General features: G+C 53.1%; 1 protein-coding gene across 1 annotated transcript; it reads left to right on the top strand.

Moving 5' to 3' along the window:
* The first annotated feature begins 750 nt into the window (after positions 1 to 750).
* PRDM12 (PR/SET domain 12) lies at positions 751 to 15657 on the top strand. Its single transcript, XM_019969768.2, has 5 exons — positions 751 to 983; positions 2731 to 2921; positions 4449 to 4604; positions 13139 to 13250; positions 15254 to 15657. Exons 1-5 carry the CDS (start codon positions 761 to 763, stop codon positions 15655 to 15657), a joined length of 1086 nt encoding a protein of 361 aa, XP_019825327.2. The 5' UTR covers positions 751 to 760.
* Positions 15658 to 24889: the final 9232 nt, after the last annotated feature.

Genomic DNA, 24889 nt, shown 5'->3' on the forward strand with positions numbered 1-24889 from the left:
CCTGCCCTGCTCCGTTCACCTCCTCTCTTCGCCGCGGGCCGAGCCTCATGCTTGGCCCGGCGCTTCCCACGGGGAGAGGAGGAGAAAGAAGCGGGGGGGATGGGGGGGGGGGGTGGAAGGGCCAGGGAGGGCCGGGAGGAACGCGAGGGGGGGGTGGGTACCGATCCGAGCGGCCGAGCGCCCCCGCCCCTTGAGCTCTGGCGGCAAAGGCTCCTCGCGCCTGGGCCGGGTACAACAAGTCTGTCCTCCGACGTCAGGGGGTCATTAATAACCAATTAGGAGGGTCACTGCGGCTCCTATAAAGGCGCTGAGATTTTTTGCCAAGGGGAAGACCGTCCGGGCCGGGTGTGTGAGAGGCGAGCGCGCGGCGGAGAGCCCCTCGCCGCCCGTTTCTCTGCAGCCACCCGCCTCCTACCCACCCCGCACCGCCCGCCCCCGCCTTCCCGCACCCGCCTCCGCCTCCACCCCTGGCTCTCCAGCCCTTCGCGCCGCTTCTGCCATCGCTGCACATTTCTCGTCTCCCTCTGCCTTCTGCCTCGCTCTCCCTCGTTCACTTCCCTCCCAACCACCCCCTCGCCTCCCGCTCCCTCCTGCCCCTCTTCCTTCCCCATCACAACCCTCTTCTCCCGCTCCTGGGCTCCCCCCCCCCCCCCCCCCCAGCTCATCCAACACATCCCCCGCCTCGGCCGGGCCGTCCGTCCGTCCGTCCGTCCCTCCGTCCGTCCCTCCGTCCTCGGCGCCGGCGAGCCCCGGGCCGCCCATGATGGGCTCCGTGCTCCCGGCGGAGGCCCTGGTGCTCAAGACCGGGCTGAAGGCTCCGGGGCTGGCGCTGGCCGAGGTCATCACCTCCGACATCCTGCACAGCTTCCTGTACGGCCGCTGGCGCAACGTTCTGGGCGAACAGCTCTTCGAAGACAAGAGCCACCACGCCAGCCCCAAGACCGCCTTCACCGCCGAGGTCCTGGCGCAGTCCTTCTCGGGCGGTGAGTCGCGCCGTCGGGGCCGATCGCATCCCTCCCTCCCCGCAGCCCTCTGGTTCCCGGGCCCACACGCGCGGGCCACGGCGGGGACCAGAGGACGGTGGCAGCCATTCGCGCCCATCCGGGCGTTCCACACGCGGCCCGTGACTCAGTTTCCCGTAAGCCGAGCCGGGGCGCAAGCAGCCAAGCCCGGGCGGGGGGACGCCTCCACCGCGCTCGGCTCGAAGTCCGAGATCTGGGCGCTCCGGCTGTCGGGCCCGCCGCCCCCGCGCTTCCCCAGCCGCCCCTCATCCCCTTTGAGCCGGCGGGTTCCCGGCATTTAAAGCCTTACTAGGCGTGTAATAGCAGTTGACTCAAAAAGAAGGGGTTTTAAATTCATTTAGTTAACTTGGGCTTGACCCGCGAGAGTTCCCACTTAAACCAAGAACTTTAAAAGGCAGCGGGGGCTGGGGAGGGGGCGAAGGAGGGCGGACAGGAGAGAAAGCGGCGGAGAGAGAGCGAGGGAGAGAATGAGAGAGGGAGAAAAGTTTCTTTTCTTTAAGATGTCTCAAGTTCTTACTCCTCATTCATCAACCCGCAAACAATATCTTCCCCCGGCGCTGGCATCTCTGCGCGTCGCCCCCTTTTCCCCCTTTACGATTTCTGTTCCTCTCTTAATTTACCGTGCAGACTAATTCCACTTCCATTCACGCTATGTCAACCGTCTAATCCCCCCTTTTTGTAAGGGGAATTCCTCGGCCCCTTTTAAACAAGTCCCCTCCGCATTGAGCTACAATTTACTGCTACAGCATTCTTCCAGGGCTAATGAATTTAGAATTAGCAATTTCTTTCGAATGGAGCCGAATGAATGCGATCACTTTAACAGCGTGACAAATTGCCGGCCGCGCCGCAATGGACACCGTTTAACCCCCTCTTTCAGCCGGCCCGCTCGCCGGGTATTTTCCCAGGTAGCTTAGAGGGGAACCTTGTAAGACATGAAGGCCGCCCCTGTGCGCCTCGCCGCTCCCACCCCGGCTGCCCGGCCAAGGCAGGAGGACCCCCCCGGGGGGTTGCGGGCCGCCCCGGCTCTTATCCACCCTGAGAAGCGACTTCGCGGCTGGCCTAGGTCCGGGCACTGCCCTTCCTGGCACCCCCGGATCTCGCCGGGCAGCGAGGAACCCGGGCGCACGCAGGGTCACCCAGAAAGCGTGAAACACGGCCCGCGGCAGTCGTCCGCCTTTCTTTTGAGCCGCCTCCGCCTCAGAGCCCGACTTGCTTTCCCAGCGCGGTCGGCGCGCCGCGGCCGCGAGGTTCCCCGCACCCCGAGCGGAGTCAGAGCCCCTGGCCGAGCTCCGGGTCCTCCGACAGTGCCCTGCGCTCGGTGCGGGAAAGCGCAGCGCGCGCGGAGCCATGGGAGAACCGCCCAGAATCCGAGCCCGGCGAAAGAATCTTGGCTGGACCGTCACCTCCTCGTGGGAGAGGGCCTCAGTTTACTCATTGGTTAAGGCCTAAACTGCCATCGGCCCAGCAGTTCTTAAACTTGGCCGAAGTGGAGGCAAAGAGCGGTTGTGGATGTTCTGAGAATTCGTGGAGAGACCCCAAACGAAAACAAACACAAGAAAACCCTCCTAGAAATGAATCCCAAAGGCACCTCTTGCTTTCGGAGGCTCTACGGGTTGCTGAGCCTCCACCCCCGGGGGGGGGGGGGGGGGGAAGAGCCGGGCCTCCCTGCCTCCCACTCTGACTCAGTCCCCCTGCCTGGCGGCCACAGAGGTTCAGAAGCTGTCCAGCCTGGTGCTGCCGGCCGAGGTGATCATCGCGCAGAGCTCCATCCCCGGCGAGGGCCTTGGCATTTTCTCCAAGACGTGGATCAAGGCCGGCACCGAGATGGGCCCCTTCACTGGCCGTGTCATCGCTCCGGAGCACGTGGACATCTGCAAGAACAACAACCTCATGTGGGAGGTAGGCAGGGTCTCCGGGTCGTGGGGGTGGGGGGAAGAGCAGCGTGGACTGTGGAGTGTGGGATGTGGGTGGGGCCCTGGCGGCCTGCCTGACCCACCGCTGGTTCTTCCCTTGCTGGAAGCTGTAGGCGCTTTGGGCTGGGCCATGACTGGTCCCTGAGGTCGATTTCTACACCTGCCCGATGTCTGGAGGTTCCTCCCCAAATCACAAGGCGAAGCCTCTCTCCTCCTGCGAGCCTTGGGGAGCACTTCCGGGGGTGGGGTGGGGCGGCGCCAGGACCCAGAGAAGTCATGTGCCTTGCCTAGAGTCCCACTGGAGACCTGGGAAGCCATTCCTGGGAGCCACCTCCATTCCTGGGAGCCATCTCCCAGCCACCTGCATTTTTCCCCTCATTCCAGCAGCAGCAAAAGAGAGCCCCTCAGAGCCAGCCTTGGCCTTGGGGTGATCATGGCTGGAAGGAAGGATGAAGGGAGAGGGTGCTCCCTGGGAGTCAGCTTCTCAAACCAGGTGGAACAATGACAGTGAACATGAATGCCATTGAACTGGCACAGAGTCCGCTTTCTGAGCATGGAGTCAGCTTTCTGAGTGCCGGGCCTGCATTCCACCAGATTGTCTCAGCAGCCCAATGTATTATTATTCCCATTTTAGAGAAGGAAAGTGACCTTCCATCCAAGGTCTTCTGTCTCTCCTCCCTACAACAGTGCCAGATGCCAGCAAAGCGCTCCCCCCGCCCAACCCGCCTCAGGATAAAGCCACTCCGAGAGCACTTCCGCCTCCTGGGGCTCTCACTTGGAGGAGGTCAGCTGATGCACCCACTCCCTAGTGTCATTTCCCCTCCCTTCCCCAAGGCTCCACCATAACCCCCTCCTAGCAGATGCTCAAGGAGCCGAGTGGGACAAATGTTACACATGGTCACAGGAGCGGGGGAAAGAGGCCACGGGATGCCCCGCGGCCTCTCCTAACCTCACCTCCTCCCACACCTCTGGAGGCCTGAGCCAGCAGTTCCTTTCTCCACTGGTTGCTGGGTTAGTAAGTTGGGCTCCAGTAGATCTAGAAGTACTTTTGGTGACTCCCACATAGAGAGGCCAGGCCAAGGTCCCCAAGTGGGCCAGGCTTCCCTTTATAGGCTCCTCTGTGTCCCCCTCTGAGGTCCTGGCCAGCGCTCTCCACTACTTCCCCAGAGAGCTGGCTAGAGGGGATGCCGTTTTGGTCAGTGATCTCCTGGAGATCCCTTTTCGTCCAGGGATGGGGAGGCTGTGGCAGCAGGAGCCTGTGGAGTCCTGGAGACTGACTCCCTGTTGGCCACTTCTAGCCAGCTGGCCTCAGGCAAGTCGCCACACTGCTCTGAGCCCTCCTTTCCTCCGCTGGAAAACCGGGATTATAATAGCTGTGTCCACTTCCTGGGAGTGTTGGGAGGCTGGAAAGAGACAATGTGTGGATGGGCCTGGTGTGGGGCCTAGCCCTGGCCCCAGGCAGCACACACCACATAGCCCTGCCTCACCCGGGCCCCGATTTACCTGCGCCCAGGTGTTCAATGAGGACGGCACGGTGCGCTACTTCATCGATGCCAGCCAGGAGGACCACCGAAGCTGGATGACCTACATCAAATGCGCGCGTAACGAGCAGGAGCAGAACCTGGAGGTGGTCCAGATTGGCACCAGCATCTTCTACAAAGCCATTGAGGTGAGTGTGTGTATCATTGTGTAGGGGGCAGTCGGGGAGCAGCCAGGCTGGGGTGCAGGGCAGTTGTGTCCAGGGACTGAGGTGGAAGCAAGAGGGGAGTGTTGGGGAAAACGCTGGCCTAGCTGGCCCTGCCCAGGCTGGAGGACTGAAGCCCGAGCATCATGGTCTCTGGGAGCATGACCTCCAGGGCAAGCTTCCTGCTGCAGATCAGAAAGAACAGAACCTTTGACTGTATGCCATTGTGAACGTCATGGGTGCCTCAACAGCGAGGTCCCGGGATACCTGCTGAGGGCGTCCCGGGGTTGAGAAGCCACAGAGATGCAGAGTCATCAGAAAGCAGTCCAGTCCGGGGAAAGCATCTGGTGGGGAGAGAGGGTACCGCGTCAGCAGTGTTTTGGCTGTGCATTGCCCATCGTCCCACATGCATGGGCCACCAGTGACGTGTGGATGGTGTGGATCGCGACTCTAGCCTCAGCTATCACATCCTCATCACTTGAGGCGTCAGGCTTTTCCTAGATGTGGTACGAGCGTGATCGCATTTAATCCTCATGCATTTAATCTGCGAGGAAGGCTTCTGTGATCATCTACAGTTTACTGGGTCTCACTTGATAAGACTGGCAGACTCGGGAGCTTTTATGGGCATTGGAGTGGGGTGGGGGTACGGGGATGTTAGCATTGATATCTGAGCGAGTGAAGCTTCTCAGACAAGACGGAAAGTGAGAGATAGCAGGCAGATATATATTGCTTCCCATGATGGGGGTGGGGGTGGGGTGAGGAGCTGGCCAGGCCCAGGGCAGGAGGTTCAAGGGGGATGGAAAGGAGGTGTGAAATGCTTGGGCAGAGGCAGAGGCAGACAGGCTCATGCTTTTTGGGGAGAGGATAATGGCACGAGGGGTGGTAGCTGAGGCAGCCTGGCTGTTGGGACCCTTAAGACCTTGTCCCTTGGCAGGAAATTTGCTCAGTGTCTGGCCCAGGACGGGGGCTAGCAGCCTCGCCTCCCCATGGCAGGTTGGCAGCAAGTGGTGTGTGGGGGGGGTGGGGGGTCGGGGGGGGGATTGTGCGCCCACAATCCTCTGGATCCCATGCTTGTGGAAAGAGGCACTGTGCCTCTTGGGGTGGGGCTGGGCTTGGCTGAGTTTGGGGGTGTTCTGAATGACTCGCCCTTCCTTTAGTCCATTTTCTTCCTGCAACTCAGAGCCTCACGTCTTTCTAAGGCTCTGAGCGGGCACTGGATAATTGTCGCTTAATAACCAAACCCCAGGGAATTTCCCAGGGGTGTCAACAGAATGGCCTTTGCTTGGGCCCTGGTGTGGCCAGGAAGTGTGTTCCGAGGGCTGGACCTGAGGAGGACCAGGAAGGGTAAAGAGAGGTTGGGAATGCCCTGGAAGTCCAGGGGTTAGGGCTCGGCGCTTTCAAAGCCAGGCCCAGGTTTGATCCCTGTCTCAGTACTGAGATCCTACACGCCCTGCTGTGCAAAAAAAAGGAAGGTAAGCAGTTCTTAGACTGAAGTTTGCATGAGACGGGGTAGAGTGAAGACAGGACTGATCCGAACCCAGGCTGAGGGTGGAGGTGCTTCTTACAGGAGAAAGGCCAACCCTAGGATTGGTTTCATGTGTGGCTGAACCCCACTTCTGGCAGAGAGCACCCCCTTTCACCTGCTCGACCTCACATGCATCCTTAACATTTGTGCACTGCTTCTTGGCTACACTGAAACAGATGAGATGGGGGACACACATTCATTCCATCCCTCCCACGGAGAGACGCACAGACTCATATACACACACACTCACACCCACGGGAAACAGGGTAAGGATGCCAACGTGATTTTAGCAAAGGACTCCCGACAGCATCAGTTATGGAGACAGGCATCTCCTCTCACTGTTCAGGTCACTGGCTGAGCGCTGAGCAGAGTCAGGAAATATTAACAGACATTTGTACAGAAATTCAGAGTCAGAGGACAACGTGGCTAAGATGTGTCTCCACAGAGGAATCTAAGATTATCAGATTTTTAAAAGTCATCTACATTTGACGGGGAATTAAAATTGAAGAAAAGAAGGGAATTTCTTAGTGGTCCAGTACTTAGGCCTCAGCCCTGTCACTGCCGAGGGCCTGGGTTCAGTCCCTGGTCGGGGAACTAAGATCCCAAAAGCCGCCACTTGGAGCGACCAAAAGACAAAACAGAATAAAATACATTTTAAACATTGAAGAAAGAAGATTAGGCAAATATATCCTCCTGGATATGATCTAGATTAGTGGATATCAGCAATTTGGCTATCCATGCTTCTACAGAATTGGCAAGCCGAGTGCTGGAGTGAGGGATAAGAAAACACAAAATATCACCCATTTTACTTTAAACAAGTGATGTTGGACACATATTTTTTTTTTTTTTTTTGGTGGTGGCAGTTTTCTTAAAGTGATGCGCCAAAATGTCAGATGCCACTTACCGGACCAGCTGTGCGTCTGGGTGTGTGTGACTGACTGCCATGCAGCAGGGCTCGGCTGGAAGAAATTCCTGCTGCCCCAGGCCACTCCCCCCTACGCCTCTGCAGTGTGGGGGCTGTCTGTCCTGTGTTTGTGTGAGGGGGCCAAGAAGACTCTGTGCCATGACCTGTTTTCTTAATCTTCCTGTCACCCAGAACTGCTATGTTTATTTCATAACAGTAACCCGTTTCTTGCGAATAAAAGAGAAACAATGGAAAGAAGCATCTTCAGAAAATAACAGAATATACTAATGTGGTTCTAAAATTTTCTATAAATTCAAAAGGAAGGCTGTCCAAATGGAGACGAGGGTGATGGGTTTCTGGGGCCAGCCGGTCCAGGTGGATTTGGTATCTGGCTGGATTTGCCGGCATGTTATGCTAGGACCCTCCTCCCTTTGCTGTCCTCTACCACGGAAGAATTTACTGTAACCTCAGGTGCCTAAAATGACATTTCTAGAAATTGCCCAGCACATGGCACATGGGCACTACATGTTAATGCATAAGTCTTTCTCTGGGTGATGGGAGCTGGCTTGAAAGTGGACACACAGACCTGTTTCTCCCAGGAAAACAAAACCGGTAAATAAAACTGGCTGCCCTGCGAAGCAAGAAATTTGACCCCCAAATTCAATACAAATAAAGTATTTAGGAATAATTTATGCAAATTTTGGATTTGGGAACTGGGAAGAAACTTCTCAGGCTTTCCTCGCCCTATGTTTTGGCATAGGACAAATGCCAAATAGCCCTGAAATGTGGGCTCTTCGCTTGTTTGCGACTTTTATTCTCTTTCCAAGCTATTGAACTTCTTCTCCCCCTGGAGCCCAACAGCTCCGTCTCTCCATCCTTCTTTTTCTGTGAGGACAGGCTCTACTTTCCTTTCAACCTTGCTCACTGGTGGGTGCAGTTAAGGGACTTTGATTATTAATATTAAGCATCATTAATGATGCTACCATCCATGGACCAGTTACCATGTGCCAACACCATGCTAAGGATTTTCGCAACTTTCATCCCCTCAGCCTGGGGCTTTCCTTATCCCCATTTTAATGACGATGAAACTGAGGTTCAGGGGGATCTTGGGAGACTGTTGAGCTGTGGTTTGAATTTGTCTGATCCCCGAGCGGAGCCCTTGGTCACTGCGCCATGGGACCTCCCTGGCCAATATCTATTTGCTGGAACTCTATTAATTGCTATGTCAGGACATCTGTGGTACAATGGAAATTGATATTCGTCCAGATGACACCGAGGTCCTTCTGGACTAGGGTTTCTGTACTGCCGGGGGCCGGGACAGGGGGCATTAGAGCCTCCTGGGAGCATGTTCCATGTTGTGACATGAATTTATATTAGGAAAACAAACCCAAACCCCCACACATTTTCAACTGATAATAAAAATTCAGAAATGGGTCAGGACAAAACTTCTGGGCTGATAGGGAAGGTGAAGAAGCACGCGTTGGGAGATCATGTAATTTGTCAATTAAAGAGTCAGGCTCTGAAATTCACCCAGAGTCTTGATGATGCGAACTTTATGGTGCGGCATTCGTCTCTTTGGGAATTGCTTTGTTTATTGTGTGTCCCGAGTTAGTCTCCGCTCTCCAGAAAAGTGAACAAGCAGTTGATTCTCATTCTCTGAGCCCTAGTGGAGAGCCCCGGCTGGGCCAGGCCAGAGTGTTGACTGGAAAGAAATGGGGCTAGGGTCTTCCCAGGCTGTCCAAGGGTTAAGACATCACACTTCCACTGTGGGGGGCGGGGTGTGGGTTCGATTCCTGGTTGGGAGACTAAGATCCTACATGCTGTGCAGTGGGCATCTCTTCAAAAAAAGGAGAAATAGGGCTTCTGAGGGCACTGGGGGGCCCTGCAGAGGACCGTGGCTATTCTTTGCTCTCAGGCGATCAGCATCCAGGAGCCTCCCGCCAGTGGTACTAAGCTTTCAGGGAACAGGCTGCCGGTTCTTGGGCTCTCCTGGTCTCCATCCCTGGGGCCACTGGGAGCAGGCAGAGGCCAGAGGTCCAGGCCAGGAGCTGCTGCTAGTTTCCTGGAGCTCTGATGGGTAGAGAGAACCTTCAGTGCCTCCAAGAGGTGAGGCTGCCTTCCCCAGTGCTGCCTTGAGAACTGGATGCTTGTTTTTTTTTTTTGTCTTGACCGGGATAACCTCAAATACGCTCATGTCATCAGTTCCGATTAGTTTATTTTTTAAACATGTTTAATTTTGTACCGGGGTACAGCCAATTAACAGTGCTGTGATAGTTTCGGGCGAACAGCAAATGGACTCAGCCATACATACACATGTATCCATTCTCCCCCACACTGGAAACTTCTTGCTGTCAGGGGATGTGTGTCATTGTCAATTCTAGCAGGTTCTTTTTAATAGATTTTCTTTAAAAACTGTTCTTTTTTGGGACTTCCCTGGTGGTCCAATGGCTAAGACTCCACGCTCCCAACGCAGGGTGCCCAGGTTCGATCCCTGGTTAGGGAACTAGATCCCCCATGCTGCAACTGAAAAAAATAAAAATAAAAAAGTCCCTCTTGTTGCAACTAAGACCTGGCACAGCCAAATTAATTAATTAAAAAATATATATTATTTTTGTATAAAAGTAATATGTGCTCATTAATTCTTAAAACATCAGATGCAGCATGTAGAAGATGTAAGTCAATTTTTATCAACATTAAAAAAAAAAGTCTCAAAATGACAAACCCGTCTGAGGAAAGATTCGCAGAAAACCAGAAAACGTGGCTGGGCACCTTGGTTGGGAGAATTACTTTTCCCATTATGCTCCTTTGTGTCTGTGTCACTGTTCTAATTTTTAAAATCCAGGAGTAAAATTAATTTTAGTCCATTTGAAAAACGTGTCCATAAATAAATGACTCAAAACAGTCAATATTAAAGCTCTTATTTTAAAAATATTGTCCCCAACCACCATGTTGAATAATAATCTTCAGAATTCATGCATTTCCAGATGCTCTTGGCTCTTCATTCACCACCATGATTGCTATCACTGTTATATTTGTTTTATGTTTCATAATGGTTGTCACTGTCAATTCAAATGAAAAGGCTGGTGTTGACTTAGGTATTTGACTCCCGGACTGCAAGTCTGGAGATGGCGATGCAGTTTTCAGAGACATCGTGGGGGCTTGCTGACCCCTCTCACCCCACCTCTGGGCTTTCCCCTCCCGCTCAGGGCAGATGGGGCCAGGACACGGTGGCACCAGCGTGGTATTGGTTTCCTGGGGGCACGCGGGCCAGCCTGTGCTTTTTTTGTTGTTCTGCCTCGTGGCATGCGGGATCTTAATTCTCCAGCCAAAGATTGAACCTGGCCCTCGGCAGTGAAAGCACCAAGTCCTAACCACTGGACCGCTGAGGAATTCCCCAGCCTGTGCTTCTGATGGTCACTGAAGGCAGAGCCACGGGCATCCTGGGCCCCACCTCGCCACACTGCAGGCTCCGTGGGGACAACCGGGGGACCCAATACCCCAGAGGTGGATGTCCAGCAGAGGTGTGGTCACTGTTTTACAGTTGAGGAAAGTGAGGACTGGGTATAAAAGGCCACTTGCCCAAGGGGGCACGCTCAGCAGGCGGGGAGCCCAAGTGGACCCTGACCTCTGTGGTCCCAGCACCTGAGCCGGAACCCTTGGCAATACCACCTCCTGAAAGAAGGGGCATGTACAGACAGCTGGACAGCTGGACCAGACAGCTGGTCACTTTAGAAGAACCATGATGTACAAAGATCTGGTGTCGTCTGAATATTGAAGCCAGTGGCTGGAACAGTGTCAGAGGTGACTGACAGAGTCTTAGAATTGGGGGGACCTCAGAGATCATGCTCCCCACCACCCTCATTTGAGGAGACCAGCTTAGGAAGGCCGAATGCTCGCCTAAGGTCACCCAGGGACCCAGGGACTGAAGGCCCACCGGCACCATCTCTCAGCAGCTTCCTTCACAGTGAATTTATCCTGAATACTTTAGCTCCATCGCCCTCTTTTCTAAGGGGTTCACTGAACCTCTCTCAGCTTTTCCAGCAGGGCCTCCAGCTCTGACCTGCTGGCCTCCTTGACAGTGGCCGTGCCTGTGAATGATCAGAGGCCATGAGGACTCTTGCTGCAGTGCCAGATTCTCATCTATCTGCTTTTAGGCATGGCCTAATTTCCCTTGGCTTCTGAGACTGCCTTTGATCTTTCCATATTTAAACCCCATCAATCTGAACAGGCGTGGTACCCTCTGCCAGGCTCCTTGTCACTCAGTGACCATGTGGCTTGCCATGACACCCCAAGGGCTGTGGGGTCTGTTAGAAAGGGGCATGGGGACTTCAGGCCAAGTCATTGGAGGATGGACATCGCCTAGGCCCCCTGGAACTTTGCTTCTTCCACTCTCTCCTCTCCCTGCTTCCCTCCCCTGCAGGGTAGGGCAGAGCTGGCTCTGATGGTCAGAGGTTCTTCCTGGCTCAGACCAGAGGAACGCAGGTGTGGCAAGCAGAACGGTTCTGTGATTGGCAGGGGTCTGCAGGCCAGAACCAAAGGGAAGGGGTGGGGGCTTTCTCTGTGACCCTGGAAGCCAAGGAGAAGGGTCCATTCTAGGGTGATTTCAGACAGCCTACATGGAGTCTTGTGTGATTTTTTTGTATTCACTTCAACTAAAAGAGGACTCACCTGGGGACTTCCCTGGCGGCCCAGTGGTTAAGACTTTGAGCTCGCACTGCAGGGGGCACGGGTTCAATTCCTGATCCAGGAACCAAGATCCCACATGCCACGTGATACAGCCAAAAAACCAAAAAGGGCCCACTAGGAAACAACCAGCTGTTGCCTGGAGGTGTCTACCTTGCTCTGGGCCGATCAGAGAGTGACCCCCAGTGGGATCCACCCAGTGGGTGCCAAAGTCACTCCTCTGGGGTCCAGGCCTCAGGAGGTGATGGGCCTTGCCCTCTCACCTTTGCTCTAGCTGGCTAGGACCAGAGGGTTCTTCACCTTGAGTAACTGGCTGCCACCAGAGGGGTGGGGGACCCTGGGATGTCCCAGAGGAAGGGGTCAGCGCCACCTCAGGCAAGAGCCTTCCGCAGCCTCCCTGGATTGTCACTGCAGAGCTCTCCCGACGGCAGGCCCCTGTAGCAGGTCCTCCCCTGGCAGCAGCAGAGCCCCGTCACTGTGGAGTTCTCTGCCATAGACCTATCGTTGCTTAGTTCCCAAGTCATATCCGACACTTCTGCAAACCATAGGCTATAGACCACTAGGCCCCTCTGTCCATGGAATTCTCCAGGCAAGAATACTGGAGTGGGTTGCCATTTCTTTCTTCAGGGGATCTTCCCGACCCAGGGATGGAACCCTCGTCTCCTGCACTGCAGGCAGATTCTTTACCTCTGAGCCACCTGGGGAGCTGTGCCACAGGCCTATGACATGGCGAGACAGATCCCATTTAAGGCTGGGTGCCCTGGTATGTCTGGAGGCGGAAGCATTCATTGATCTGAATGCTTCTCTTTTAGCCATTTGCAGGGAGTCATACAGAGGCCTGTGACGGGGAGAGAAGTATATGTGACGTGGTGCTGCCTCCTGGGTGCGCTGGTTGAGAGATGTTTCCAGAACACCGTCAGGCAGGGTATAACTGAGAACCACAGGGCGCCCCACAGCCCATGCTCCTTGGGGATGTCTGGCTTAGCCCTGCAGACCTGAGGGCTGGTTGGCTCTGATTCCCCTCGGAGAGAAATGACAAGTTTTCTAGCTTTCCTTCTTCAGTTATTTCTGCTTGAAGCATGGTTTCCATCCCATTGTTGTCAGTATGGGAGAGCGGCCAGGAGACAGCTCTGGTCTCAGCAGCAGAGCCAGGATGAGATGGTGAGAAGCCTGGGCAGAGTGAAGCAGAGGGGCGGAGCATCCCAGGGCCTCCCGTGTCTGTGAAGCTTGTTGGAGATAGCCTGGTAGAAAGGGACCCCAGTGTGGCTCTCTTGGGGCTGCAACTGTATCCACATGTCCATGGTGGGAGCTAGGACAGCTCCTCCTGGCTGTGAGGGGACATTCTCCCCTGGTGGGGGGACAGGGGACTGCTGCCTCCCTGACTTCCTCTTGCCTCCTTCCCTATAGATGATCCCTCCAGACCAGGAGCTGCTGGTGTGGTATGGAAATTCACACAACACCTTCCTGGGGATCCCTGGTGTGCCCGGACTGGAGGAGGAGCAGAAAAAGAACAAGCATGGTAGGTAGTCCCATGAGTCCACAAAGACAACGGACCCACAGAACTCAGAGAGTGAGAAAGTAAGGGTGTGTGTGTGTGTGTATTTGGCAGGGAAACTCCTGGCCTCTGGGGACCTTGGTTCCATCTTCAGCAGCGTCAAGCACATGACACTTCCTGGTTTAAGGAGGCTGATGCCCCTGGAGCCGCTGCCATGGTCCAGGCATGGATGGAAGACAGTTCTTATTCTGGACAAAATAGACTGTCTGGGGGCAGATTGGGTGGAGGGAGAAGCAGGGTGTGGCAGAGAAGCAAGGGGCCAGGCAGTAAGGACACTGGATTGAATTCCAGTTCTGCTGTGCAATCTTGGGAAATGGCTCTGTGCTCGGTTTCCCTACCTCTAAAAGAAGGATGCTTGTTGGGCAAGATGATGTCTAAGTGCCCTCCCCGCTCTGTCCATGGTGCTGGACCTGGCACAGAGTAGGTGCTCAGTGTGCCTGTGTTGAATGAAGTCTGAGCAGAGTGTGTGCGCGTGTGTGTTTGTTGGGCGGTGGGGGCTGGGGGCGGGGGGGCGCAGCACTGATCACCATGGTAGAGACCATTTGCTCAAAACCTATTTCCTGCCAAGTATTGGGCTAAACCTTTTACAGGTATCATCCCACTCGGGTCCTCATAAAACCTTTGTGATATTTGGTCATTTTTATTTTTAAAGGATGAATCTGAGGCTCAGGAACTACTGTCTATACAGCCCTTGCTCTAATGTTTCACAAACCATTTTTTCTGATCCTCATAGCAACTTTTTGCTATGATAAGCAATGATAACAATGTCATCATTGCTTTCATTTTGGGGATGAGAAAAGTGAGGTACAGTTCACTGGTACATGGTTGAAAAAGTGCAAGTTTCTCAGTCAAACCCAACTCTTTGCAACCCCATGGACTGTGGCCCACCAGGCTCCTTTGTCCATGGAATTTTCCAGGCAAGAATACTGGAGTGGGTTGCCATTCCCTTCTCCAAGGGATCTTCCCAACCCAGGGATCAAACCCAGGTCTTCTGCATTGCAGGCAGATTCTTTACCATCAAGGCCACCAGGTACATAGATGGCACTCAGTAAATAAATGTGGGATAAATAAATGAGAGGCTTTGGGGGAAGAGGAGTAGTTATAACAGTTACTACCATTTATGGATGGCTGCTGTAAGCCTGGTACTTCCTAAGTCCAGGCTTAGGCAGGTAAAGTGCTCTATACAGAGTAGCCTTTGAAGATGTCAGCTTTTTTTGTGATCATCTCAGGAAGATCCCCTGGAGGAGGAAATGACAACTCACTCTAGTATTCTTGCCTGGAAAACACCGTAGACAGAGGAGCCTGGTGGGTTACAGTCCATGGGGTCACAAAGAATCTGACACGACTGAGAACTGAACACACGCACTCAGGTGTAGCTGTGCGTAATCCCCGTGAGGTCGTAGTAGGTTCCCATTTTAAAAAATTATTTTTCAAAATGTACTTATTTATTTTAATCGGAGGATAATTACTTAATACTGTGATGGTTTTTGCCTTACATCAACATGAATGGGCCACGGGGCATCCATGTGTCCCGAACCCACCTCCCTCCCCACCTCATCCCTCCAGCTTGTCACAAAGCACCTGGCTTTGGGTGCCCTGCCTTCACGTAGGTTCTCATTGTACTGGATGAGAAACTTGAGGCTTCCCCGAGAGGCTAAGTCACTAAGTCCCCGAGATCTCGAAGCATGGGTCTGGAGTCCGACTCCTAACGGATGCCAGGTCAGGGCGCTCGCTGCCCCTTCCAACCCCTGTGCGGTGGCCCCAATCAGTCTGCGGAGCGGTCACCCCGACGGATCGATGATCCGAGGCGGCTGAGCCCCGGGAGGGGGACCCTCGGGGAGGCGTACGGGGGCGGGGGGAGGGCATGGTGTCGAGCCGCCGGCCTCGGGGATGCCAACGAGGCTGCTCTCTCTCTCTCCTCCTTCCCGCCTCCCCGTCCCCCACCCGGACCCCGCCCGCGCGGCCAGAGGACTTCCACCCCGCGGACTCGGCGACGGGCACGGCGGGCCGCATGCGCTGCGTCATCTGCCACCGCGGATTCAACTCGCGCAGCAACCTGCGCTCGCACATGCGCATCCATACGCTGGACAAGCCCTTCGTTTGCCGCTTCTGCAACCGCCGCTTCAGCCAGTCGTCCACGCTGCGCAACCACGTGCGCCTGCACACGGGCGAGCGCCCTTACAAGTGCCAGGTGTGCCAGAGCGCCTACTCCCAGCTGGCGGGCCTGCGCGCCCACCAGAAGAGCGCGCGCCACCGGCCGCCCAGCGCCGCGCTGCAGGCCCACTCGCCCGCGCTGCCAGCGCCGCACGCGCACGCGCCCGCGCTCGCCGCTGCCGCCGCCGCGCACCACCTGCCGGCCATGGTGCTGTGAGCACCTGCGCCTGCGTGCGCGGCCCCGCTCCCCGCGCGCGCCCCCGCTCACCCCCGCGCGCCCCCGCTGCCCAGACCCCAGGTCGCCGCAAGACACCTGCCGGCCTTGGTGCTGAGAGCGCCTGCGCCTGCGTGCGCGCCCCCGCACCCCGCGCCCGCGCCCCCATACCCCAGGCCGCCGCGCAACACGCGGCTGTCATCTCTCCTGACGCGACCTCTCGGCCGCACGCGGCTGCCGGACCCGGCTCAGTAGGCGCGCCCCAGAAATGACGCCGAGGCTTACCCTCTTCGCCCCAGTTTCGCACACGAGGACCCTGAGGGGCGAAGTTCCTCTCCCGGGCTTTCCCTACCCCCTCCCCGACCTCGGCCACCTCTTCTTCAGACGGTCCCCGAGTCGCACGCCTCTTGAGTCGGCTGATTGGGATGATATAGCCCCCTTGTGAGTGGCCGGAGAGGGGACTGAAAGCCTCCGAGGGTCCTCAGCGAGGGGGAGGGGAAAGGGAGACCCCCACCATCCTCACAGAGAGCCGCGTGTTGGGAATGGAGAGTGAACTCCCGGTCCCAGGGTGGGCATAGCGGGGCTGGCACGCGCCATCTCTCTCCTCCTCCCTCCTCAGGGACTGCTATCCTGCAGTGTCGCCCCCTCCTTGAGAGCTGGGGGCTGGCGGGCTCCGGGGCAGCTAGAGGAGGCCAGAGAGACCTGCCCTTCCCTGCCAGGACGGGGTTGGGGGGCTTCTCTCCTTCGGGCCACCTCCCCCCCCCCCCGCCCCCCGCCATGGGCTCCCTGGGGACACACAAGGCACAAATGTGCCAAACAGGCTGAGAAGGAAGGCGAAACCGCGGTGGCTCAGCGGTAAAGAAGCTGCCTGCCATGCAGGAGACCAGGTTCGATCCCTGGGTGGGGAAGATCCCCTGGAGGAGGGCATGGCAACCCGCTCCAGTATTCTTGCCTGGTGAATCCCATGGACAGAGGAGCCTGGCGGGCTACAGCCCACAGGGTTGCAAGGAGTCGGACAGGACTGAAGCGACTTAAGCACGCACCAAGGCAAAATAGAAATCCACTCCTTGGGATGAGGCCTGCCTCTCTTTGGGCCTACGCTTCCCCTATCCCCATCTGTAAAATGAGAGAACTGGACCAACCCCGCCTCGCTTTCAGCTCTAACGTCAAGCTTGGAAAGGGGATGCCGGGCCCTCCTCGCCACCCTTCGGTACCAGGAGGCCAAGACTGGGTTTTCTGCCCGGAAAGCATCTCCGAGCTGTGCGGGATGCCAGGAGGTTCCGCCCTGGGCTCTGTCCGGTTTCCCCACGCTCCGGGCCGTGGGCGCCCTCTAGTGTCGCCTTTCCCCACCTTGCAGTCATTTACTAGAATCCCGCCTAGGGCGTTTTGTAAAATTAATTATAATATTGATGAAAAGTATAAAATGTATAGAGTTTTCAAGAACCTGTGCTCTACTTCCAGAAAATGGTCACTTTAACTTTGTAAATATTTATCTTAAATGATATTTACGAACCTGTGATATATATTATTTGATTGTACATGTACAACTGTAAATACATTTGTACCTCTCTTGTATTCTAAAATAAAAATTACTTGGGACATTTACCACTTAGCATCTGAATGGGTCGACGCTTTTGTCTGCATGAAAGGGAAATGTGGAAAATACCTAGGAGTTGGAGAGCGGGCAGGAAGAGTTGTTTCACCTACTGGTTTTTAAAATAACCATCCTTGTCGCAGCTGGGCCATCAGCTCCCGGAAGAGAAGGCCACAGTATAAACCAGTCAAAGCTCACAAGGCGCTGGGCAGATTCCTCCTGGTTTCCAGATGACTCTCAAATATCAGTGTCTTGCTTTGTTACTGCCCCTGAATCTTTGCTGCTTTTTTTATTAATTTTCATGGACAGCTTGAAGGAATCCATGCAGCCTGTGCAGGTGGACCAAGATGGACCTCAAGTGCCCTCCCAACGCCTAGAATTTCAAAATGCTTTGGTGCCCATTTCCAGATCCTCCTTCAGGAAGAACAAAGGGCAGGGAGGCCATCAGTGTAGAGCCAGGCCCTGGCTCTCCTCTCCAGGACCTCCTGGCCAGGAGGAGGTGCACAAACTGGGAAGTGTGAGTTCACGCCTGTGCTCTGGCATGTAACAGCCGTGAGGCTATCACCCTTCCAACCTGCTGGCACCCATCAGGCCCGCCTCTCTGTGCATTCTAGCTGTGTACACACATACACACACACCCCTGAAGATGCTGGAATTCACACTTGTACGTACAGGCCATTCCCATTTGGAGCTTCAGGTATTCCCAAAGACCCAGTACTTCGGGGGGCTGATCTTGCTTGAAGGTCCTGCAAGTTGTTCGCTTGCAGGTCTTTGGGGCCAGTCGGGGACATCACTCTTCGTACTCTTCCTCTTCATCCCGTTACAAATTTTGCTTCGCCTTTGATTCCTCGCGAGACGTTTTCCGATGCCTCTGGTGGCCCCTGGCCTTCCCCTCCTCTCACTGCAATGGCAGTGTCAGACTTCATAAAAGTCAGTGCGCCGGCCCTTGATCAAAAATCTAAATTGCTTTCTGTAGGTAATTTTACGAAATTCCAACCGGCAGATCTGAAGGGCAACGAGAGCTCCTGCTCCAGAACCCACCTGGTGGCAGCAGGCTGTAATTGCAGACTAAAGTGCTTGTGTTCGATAGTGTTGCTGGAGATAATACTGGAGATAACAGGATGAGCAGGGAGGCATTGGCTGCCGGAAGGACTGCACACAGGTGGGGGCTTCTCTGGTGGCTCAGCTGGTAAAGAATCCGCCTGCGATGTGGGAAACTTGGGTTCCATCCCTGTGTTGGGAAGATCCCTTGGAGAAGGGAAAGGCTACCCACTCCAGTATTCTGGCCTGGAGAATTCCATGGGCTATACAGTCCCAAAGAGTCATGTCCCAACCCAAAGAGTCATGTCCCAACCCAAAGAGTCGTGTCCCAAAGGGTCATGTCCCAACCCAAAGAGTTGGACACGACTGAGTGACTTTCACTCCTCGCTGGGAGGCTTGATACTCAAAGCTTAATCTCTTACTTTGTTCACTTTTCCAACAGGGGCCTCGGGCTCCTTTCCCAAGAGTGCACGTCCCCCTCCTCCCAACAAAGGCACACAAATACACCACCTCCCAGTCAGTCTGCAGATTCAATCTGAAGGGCTTGCTGCGTATCCTGTAGGCCTGCGGTATAGACCAGGTGATCAAAAGGTAAAAATAAATAATTAAGTCTTTTAGGATATTCAAAAATAAAATAAAAAATAAAAACAGGTCAGATTAAATTACTTCCTTGCTTAGAACACTTCTGGCAGCTTCCCTGTTCCCAAGAATAAAATCCAGATGCATCTTTGCCTGACTGTGCCCATCTGCGACCAAACCTGCTCCCTCTCCCAGTACACACGCTGCGGCCAGAGGTGCTGGCACCACGGATGTATGTGCTTTTGGCGCTGTCTTGACCTTGTAGCCTTAATCTTGGAAAACTCACTTATTCATTCTTGTAGCTTTGGGAGGTTAGATTCCTTAGGACTTCTATGTACATGATTATGTTGTGTGTGAATAAGGCAGTTTTATTTCTTTTCCAATCAATATGACTTTCATGTCTTTTTTTATTGCATGGTTCAGGACCTTTGTGTATAGAGAGTTCTAGATAGAGGTCACTGCTCTGTGTTTGAAACTCTACTTGGCCATTCACTAGCTGGGTGACCTTGGACAAGTGAATTAATGTCTGTGTGTCTCAACTTCCTCAAATGAAAAATGTGGTGATACTTCGCTCCTAAGGAGATTGCGAGGACTAAGTGGGACAATGGATGTAAGTGAAATACATGACTTGGGATCTGGCACGTGGTAAGTGCTCAGTAAATGGAAGCCATTGTTAACACAAGGATGCCTTTGGTGGAGTAAAGGGTTGTGGCTTCTTCTACCACCCACCTCTCTGGGCATCCCCCAGGGGCATCCAAGGAAGCTGTCCATCACCCCATCTTCTGCCCTTTCCATTAGCCATTATCCTTGGAGCTCTTGCAATGGAGGAACAGATATTCTAAGCTCTCAGCTTCCTTCCCACTTTGGGGCTGGTCTGCTAGGCTGCATGGCCATGACGGGGTGGGACAGATTAAGGACAATGGCTTGTTAGCACCCATCCTGACTGCTTCCCATGGCATGGCTGCCTTGGGGGAGTCAAACTTCGTGCGTGTTGGCTCAGGGCTTCAAGGGTGGGTGTTGTGGAAGAACCAGGCTACCTGGTCTGTTCTGATTGGTCTTTGGAGTCCTGTAGAGGCACTTCTGACATGTGCTATCAAGGTGATGGACAGCTGCCTTAGTCACAAGTCTGCCAGATGTAAGACAAGGAGGCACAGACTGCCATTCTTAAAATTCGTGGACATGCTTAAGAGCTGCCATAGGCATCAAAACTGTTTCTAATATTTTGGGGAGAGGCAGTCCTCAAAACATGAGGTCCTTGGGTGGAAATCTTTGTGCACATCTCTGATTGCAAAACTTCTGGGGATCGGGGGGTGGGGGGAGGAATTCCCTGGCGGTCCAGTGGTTAGGACTCCATGCTTCCAAAGAGCTCAGGGCTAGAGGGTTCCTGCTGCCTCTGTTTTCACACTTTTCCTAATTTCCTTTTTGGTTACTTTCACTCAGAGTTCTCTGTGGCCCTCAACCCAACTCCTGAGTATCAACAGTTCCTTGCCTTCAAGGCTCATTCGAACACCATTGCTGTCAGGAGGTCTTTTCTGTCCTCCTCTCGACCCTCTGATCCCTGAGCTCCTGACCAAACACCCTGATGCCTGGGGTAGAAAGGCTCCAGAAATGCTTGCGGAATAAATTCATTCATTCCACAGATATTTGCTGAGTGCTGTTCTGAGAGTACCTGGGTTTGTTTTTCTATTTTTTCATCTTGTGACTGCTCTGCATGGCATGTGGGATCTAGTTCCCTAACCAGGGGAAAATTCAATGCCAAGAAATAAAACAGGATCCAGTGACAGAAACAGGATTAGTCTAGATAAGGTGGTCAGGAAGGCTTCTCTGAGGAGGTGATATATGAGCTGGAATCTAAGTGAGGAGGAGATACACGAAGACCTGGGAGGAAGAGCATTCCACGCAGACAGCGCCAAAACACACACGTCCTTGGTGTTAACACCTCTGGCTGCCGCGTATGTACTGGGAGAGGGAGCAGGTTCAGTCACAGATGGGCAGAGTCAGGCAAAGATGAATCTGCATTTTATTCTTGGGAAAGGGAAGCTGCCAGAAGTGTTCTAAGCAAGGAAGTGATTTAGTCTGATCTGTTTTTATTTCTTATTTTATTTTTGAATATCCTAAAAGACTTAATTATTTATTTTTACCCTTTTCCATTATGGTTTATTCAAAAAAGTGAAGGTTAGTCGCTCAGTTGTGTCGGACTCTTTGTGACCCCATGGACTGTAGCCCACCAGGCTCCTCTGTCCATGGGATTCTCCAGGCAAGAATACTGGAGTGGGTTGCCATTTCCTTCTCCAGGGGATCTTCCCAACCCAGGGATTGAACCCAGGTCTCCTGCATCGTAGGAAGATTCTTTTACCATTTGAGCTACCAGTGAGGCCCTGGTAAGGTTTTTTACATGATATTATATATAGTTCCCTGTGCTATACAGGAGAACTGGTTGTTTTTTGTTTTTTGTTTTTTTTTGCTTTATGTGTCTTGCTCATTTTGTTTGTTTCATTTTTAGTTACATGCTTTACTGAAGTATAGTTGGTTTATTATGTTGTGTTAATTTCTGCTGTACAGCAAAGTGATTCAGTTTTATGTGCTCAGTTGCAGAGTCGTGTCCAACTCTTTGCAACCCCATGGACTGTAGCCCACCAGGCTCCTCTGTCCGTGGAATTTTTCAGGCAAGAAAAATTGGAGTGGATTATCATTTCCTATTCCAGGGGATCTTCCTGACCCATGGATTGAAACTGTGTCTCCTGTGTCTCCTGCGTTGGCAGGCAGGTTGTTTACCACTGTGCCACCTGGTAGGCCCCATTCAGTTCATATATATATGAACATGTACCATTTTATACATATATGTATATGTATGCATTCTTTTAAAATTTAATTAACTAATTATTTAGTCACATTGCCATAAAATAATTTTCTCTTTCTTCTTTTCTTTACTTTTGTATACATTCTTTTTTAAAAATATTCTTTTCCATTTTGGTTCATCGGGCTTTCCTGGTGGCTCAGCTGGTAAAGAATGTGCCTTCAATGTGGGAGACCTGGGCTCAATCCCTGGGTTGGGAATATTCCCTGGAGAAGGGAATGGCTACCCACTCCAGTATTCTGGCCTGGAGAATTCCATGGACTGTATAGTCCATGGGCTCGCAAAGAGTCGGACACGACTGGGTTACTTTCACTTTATGGTTTATCACAGGATACTGAATATAGCTCCCTGTGCTATATAGTAGGACCTTGTCGTTTATCCATATATAATAGTTTGCGTCTGTTAATCCCCAACTCTCAATCCATCCCTCCCCTGCTCGCCTGGCAATCACAAGTCTGCTCTCCCGGTCTGCGGGTCTGTTTCTGCTTTGTGGATAAATCCAGCTACCTCTGGCTGCTGTACAGAAATTGGGTGTAGGCATGGTAAAGGTAGAATTAGGGAACTGAGTGAGGTGGTGATGCCATTGGCTTGGGGTGATGGCCCTGGTGCTGCACAGATGGGGCGGTAGATGGATATGGGAGGAAATGGTGAATGTTAGACCTGTTCAGCAATTAATATCACTTTGGAAGTTCAGACACCTACTCACAGACTTCTGGACCCCTCTTACAAAACCCCAGTGCTTAAATCTGGGCTCAAGAATCAGTATTTCTAAAAAGCCTCTTGGGGATGTGATGCAAAGTCGTCCACCAAGGATCATAATGCCTACCTCCAAGATGAGCTGACTTGGAGGAATGTAAAACACGATGTTTTATTGTTTTTGTTTTGGCTGCGCCAACCAGCTTATGGACTCTTAGGTCCCCGACGAGGGATCAAACCTGGGACCCTGGCAGTGGAAGCACAGGGTCCTAACTACTTGACCACCAGGGAATTCCCATAACATAACGTTTGCTCAATGCAAAGCACCAGACGCTCAGGATGTGCAAGCTCTAGGGTGAAGCAGGTGCAGTCAGGAGGAACATGGTCCTGCCACCAACTGCTGTGTGAATTCCAGTCCTTTTCGGGGCCTCAGTTTCCTCCTCTTTAAAAAGGGACCTGCAGTGGACTAAATGAAATCTTAACCCCAAGGTGATGGTAGTAGGAGGTGCGGGCCTTTGGGAAGTGATTAGGTCATGAAGGTGGAGCCTTCCTGAATGGGATTGTGTGCATTATAAAAGAGACCCCAGAGAGCTCCCTGGCCCCTTCCACCATGCAGGGGTCACAGGTACCCCCTATCCGAACCAGACACTGAATCTGCCACTATACTAAGACAGATCCACAATCCCAATATTGTGAAAGGCTCCATAAGCATAGTGCCGTGAGAACGGGAGGGGTTATGGTTATGTCCATCCTTCCTTGAAACTGGATAGTGTCAAGACTATAACCCAGCATACATCTATAACCTAAGACTAGAACTTGGTCTAGGAGCGTTCCCAGGCCTGGCAGCCTGACTGAGCTATACTGCTTCAAAGGACACCACCGCCCTCTTCTGGTCGAGAGCAGACTCAACAGACGCACCCTTTCTCATACTTTTCTTGACTCTAGCCCCTTCTCCTCTGTCCGCTGTCTTATGAGATGGTTGGATGGCATCATCGACTCAGTGGACATGAGGTTGAGTAAACTCCAGGAGTTAGTGATGGACAGGGAGGCTTGGCGTGCTGAAGTCCATGGGGTCGCAAAGAGTCGGACATGACTGAGTGACTGAACTGAACTGAAGTGAGCCCCTTCTCCAGGCAAGGAGGAGGGCAAGTGTCTGGCTGTCTGCTTACCGATTACCTGTGAGCAATTAGAATCTATATCACTGACTACCTTATAGGGTTGGCTTTCTAGACAAATGTAGCCACGCTTAGGTGAAAGAAATGCTATCCTTTTGAAGATTTACCAGGCTATTGGTCTGATGGATCTTCAGGAGAAAACAGACTTAATTTACTGGTCTCAGTGAGTGGTGCTGATGCAAGTTATTTCATTTCATCCTGTTTAGAATCCCTGTGCTGGGCTGTGCTGTGCTAAGTCACTTTAGTCTTGCCCAGCTCTTTTCGACTCCACAGACTGCAGCCCACCAGACTCCTCTGTCCATGGGATTCTCCAGGCAAGAATACTGAAGTGGGTTGCCATGCCCTCCTCCAGGGCATCTTTCCGACCCAGGGATTGAACTCGTGTCTCTTATGTCTCCTGCATTGGCAGGCGGGTTCTTTACCACTAGAGCTACCTGGGACGCCTGCATGAAGAATTATCACCTCCAATTCCCTGAGGTTAAAACTAAGTCTGTTGTGAATGCTATAAAGCATGCAGGGCAAGGGTGAGGGAGAGGGTAGGACCTGGAGAGAGGGACAAGCGAAATACTCCTGACGCCTAGATAAAACCACATATCCTTCCATCTGTTCATCACTAAACCCTTAGGACAGCTCCTGGCTCATTTCTCTGTGTGAGTAAATATAGGCGAAAATCTTTGTATTGTGTCCATTTGTCCTCCCTGTCAAAATACACCCGCTTGGCAGGATTCAAATGTGTTCTTAGACGGTTTCCTGCTTTTTCCAAAAGAAATACCAGGGAAATCAGCTCACTTAAGAAAGAATGGAAGCAGCACCTACAGCACTGTTTGGGGGTGTAGGTGATGGTTGGTGCTGAACCAGCACTCAAGGGCTACTAGTAACAGTACGAAAAGAGGCTCTTTCCTCTGTCCAAATAGTGTTTTTTTCTCTTGATCCTCCTGGTCAATCGCATACCAAAAAAAAAAAGAGAGAGAGAGATTTCAGCAGCTTTGAATTGGAAGGAAACTCAGAGGCCCATTTCACAATTATTTCTAACCTGGAAAACAGTAAGTGGGATGAGCACAAGAGTTTTGCTGAAAAGTCAAATGCTGTGCAACCTGAGATTTTATTATTTGACAAGAGCAGCCTTGCCAATAGTAAAAATGGCAACTTGACTCCTTCCTTCCCTTCGTGTTAACCTAATGGTTGCCAATAGCCAACATGGAGGCCAGGCTGTGAGTTCCCATTGGCGGCTGTTCTGAGGCCCCGCCCCTACGAGCGACGGCTGGGAATTGCGGAGACGGAAAGCGTGACTCC

The sequence above is a fragment of the Bos indicus genome, chromosome 11, assembly GCF_029378745.1.
Source record: "Bos indicus isolate NIAB-ARS_2022 breed Sahiwal x Tharparkar chromosome 11, NIAB-ARS_B.indTharparkar_mat_pri_1.0, whole genome shotgun sequence".
In the NCBI taxonomy this organism is placed as follows: Eukaryota; Metazoa; Chordata; class Mammalia; order Artiodactyla; family Bovidae; genus Bos; species Bos indicus.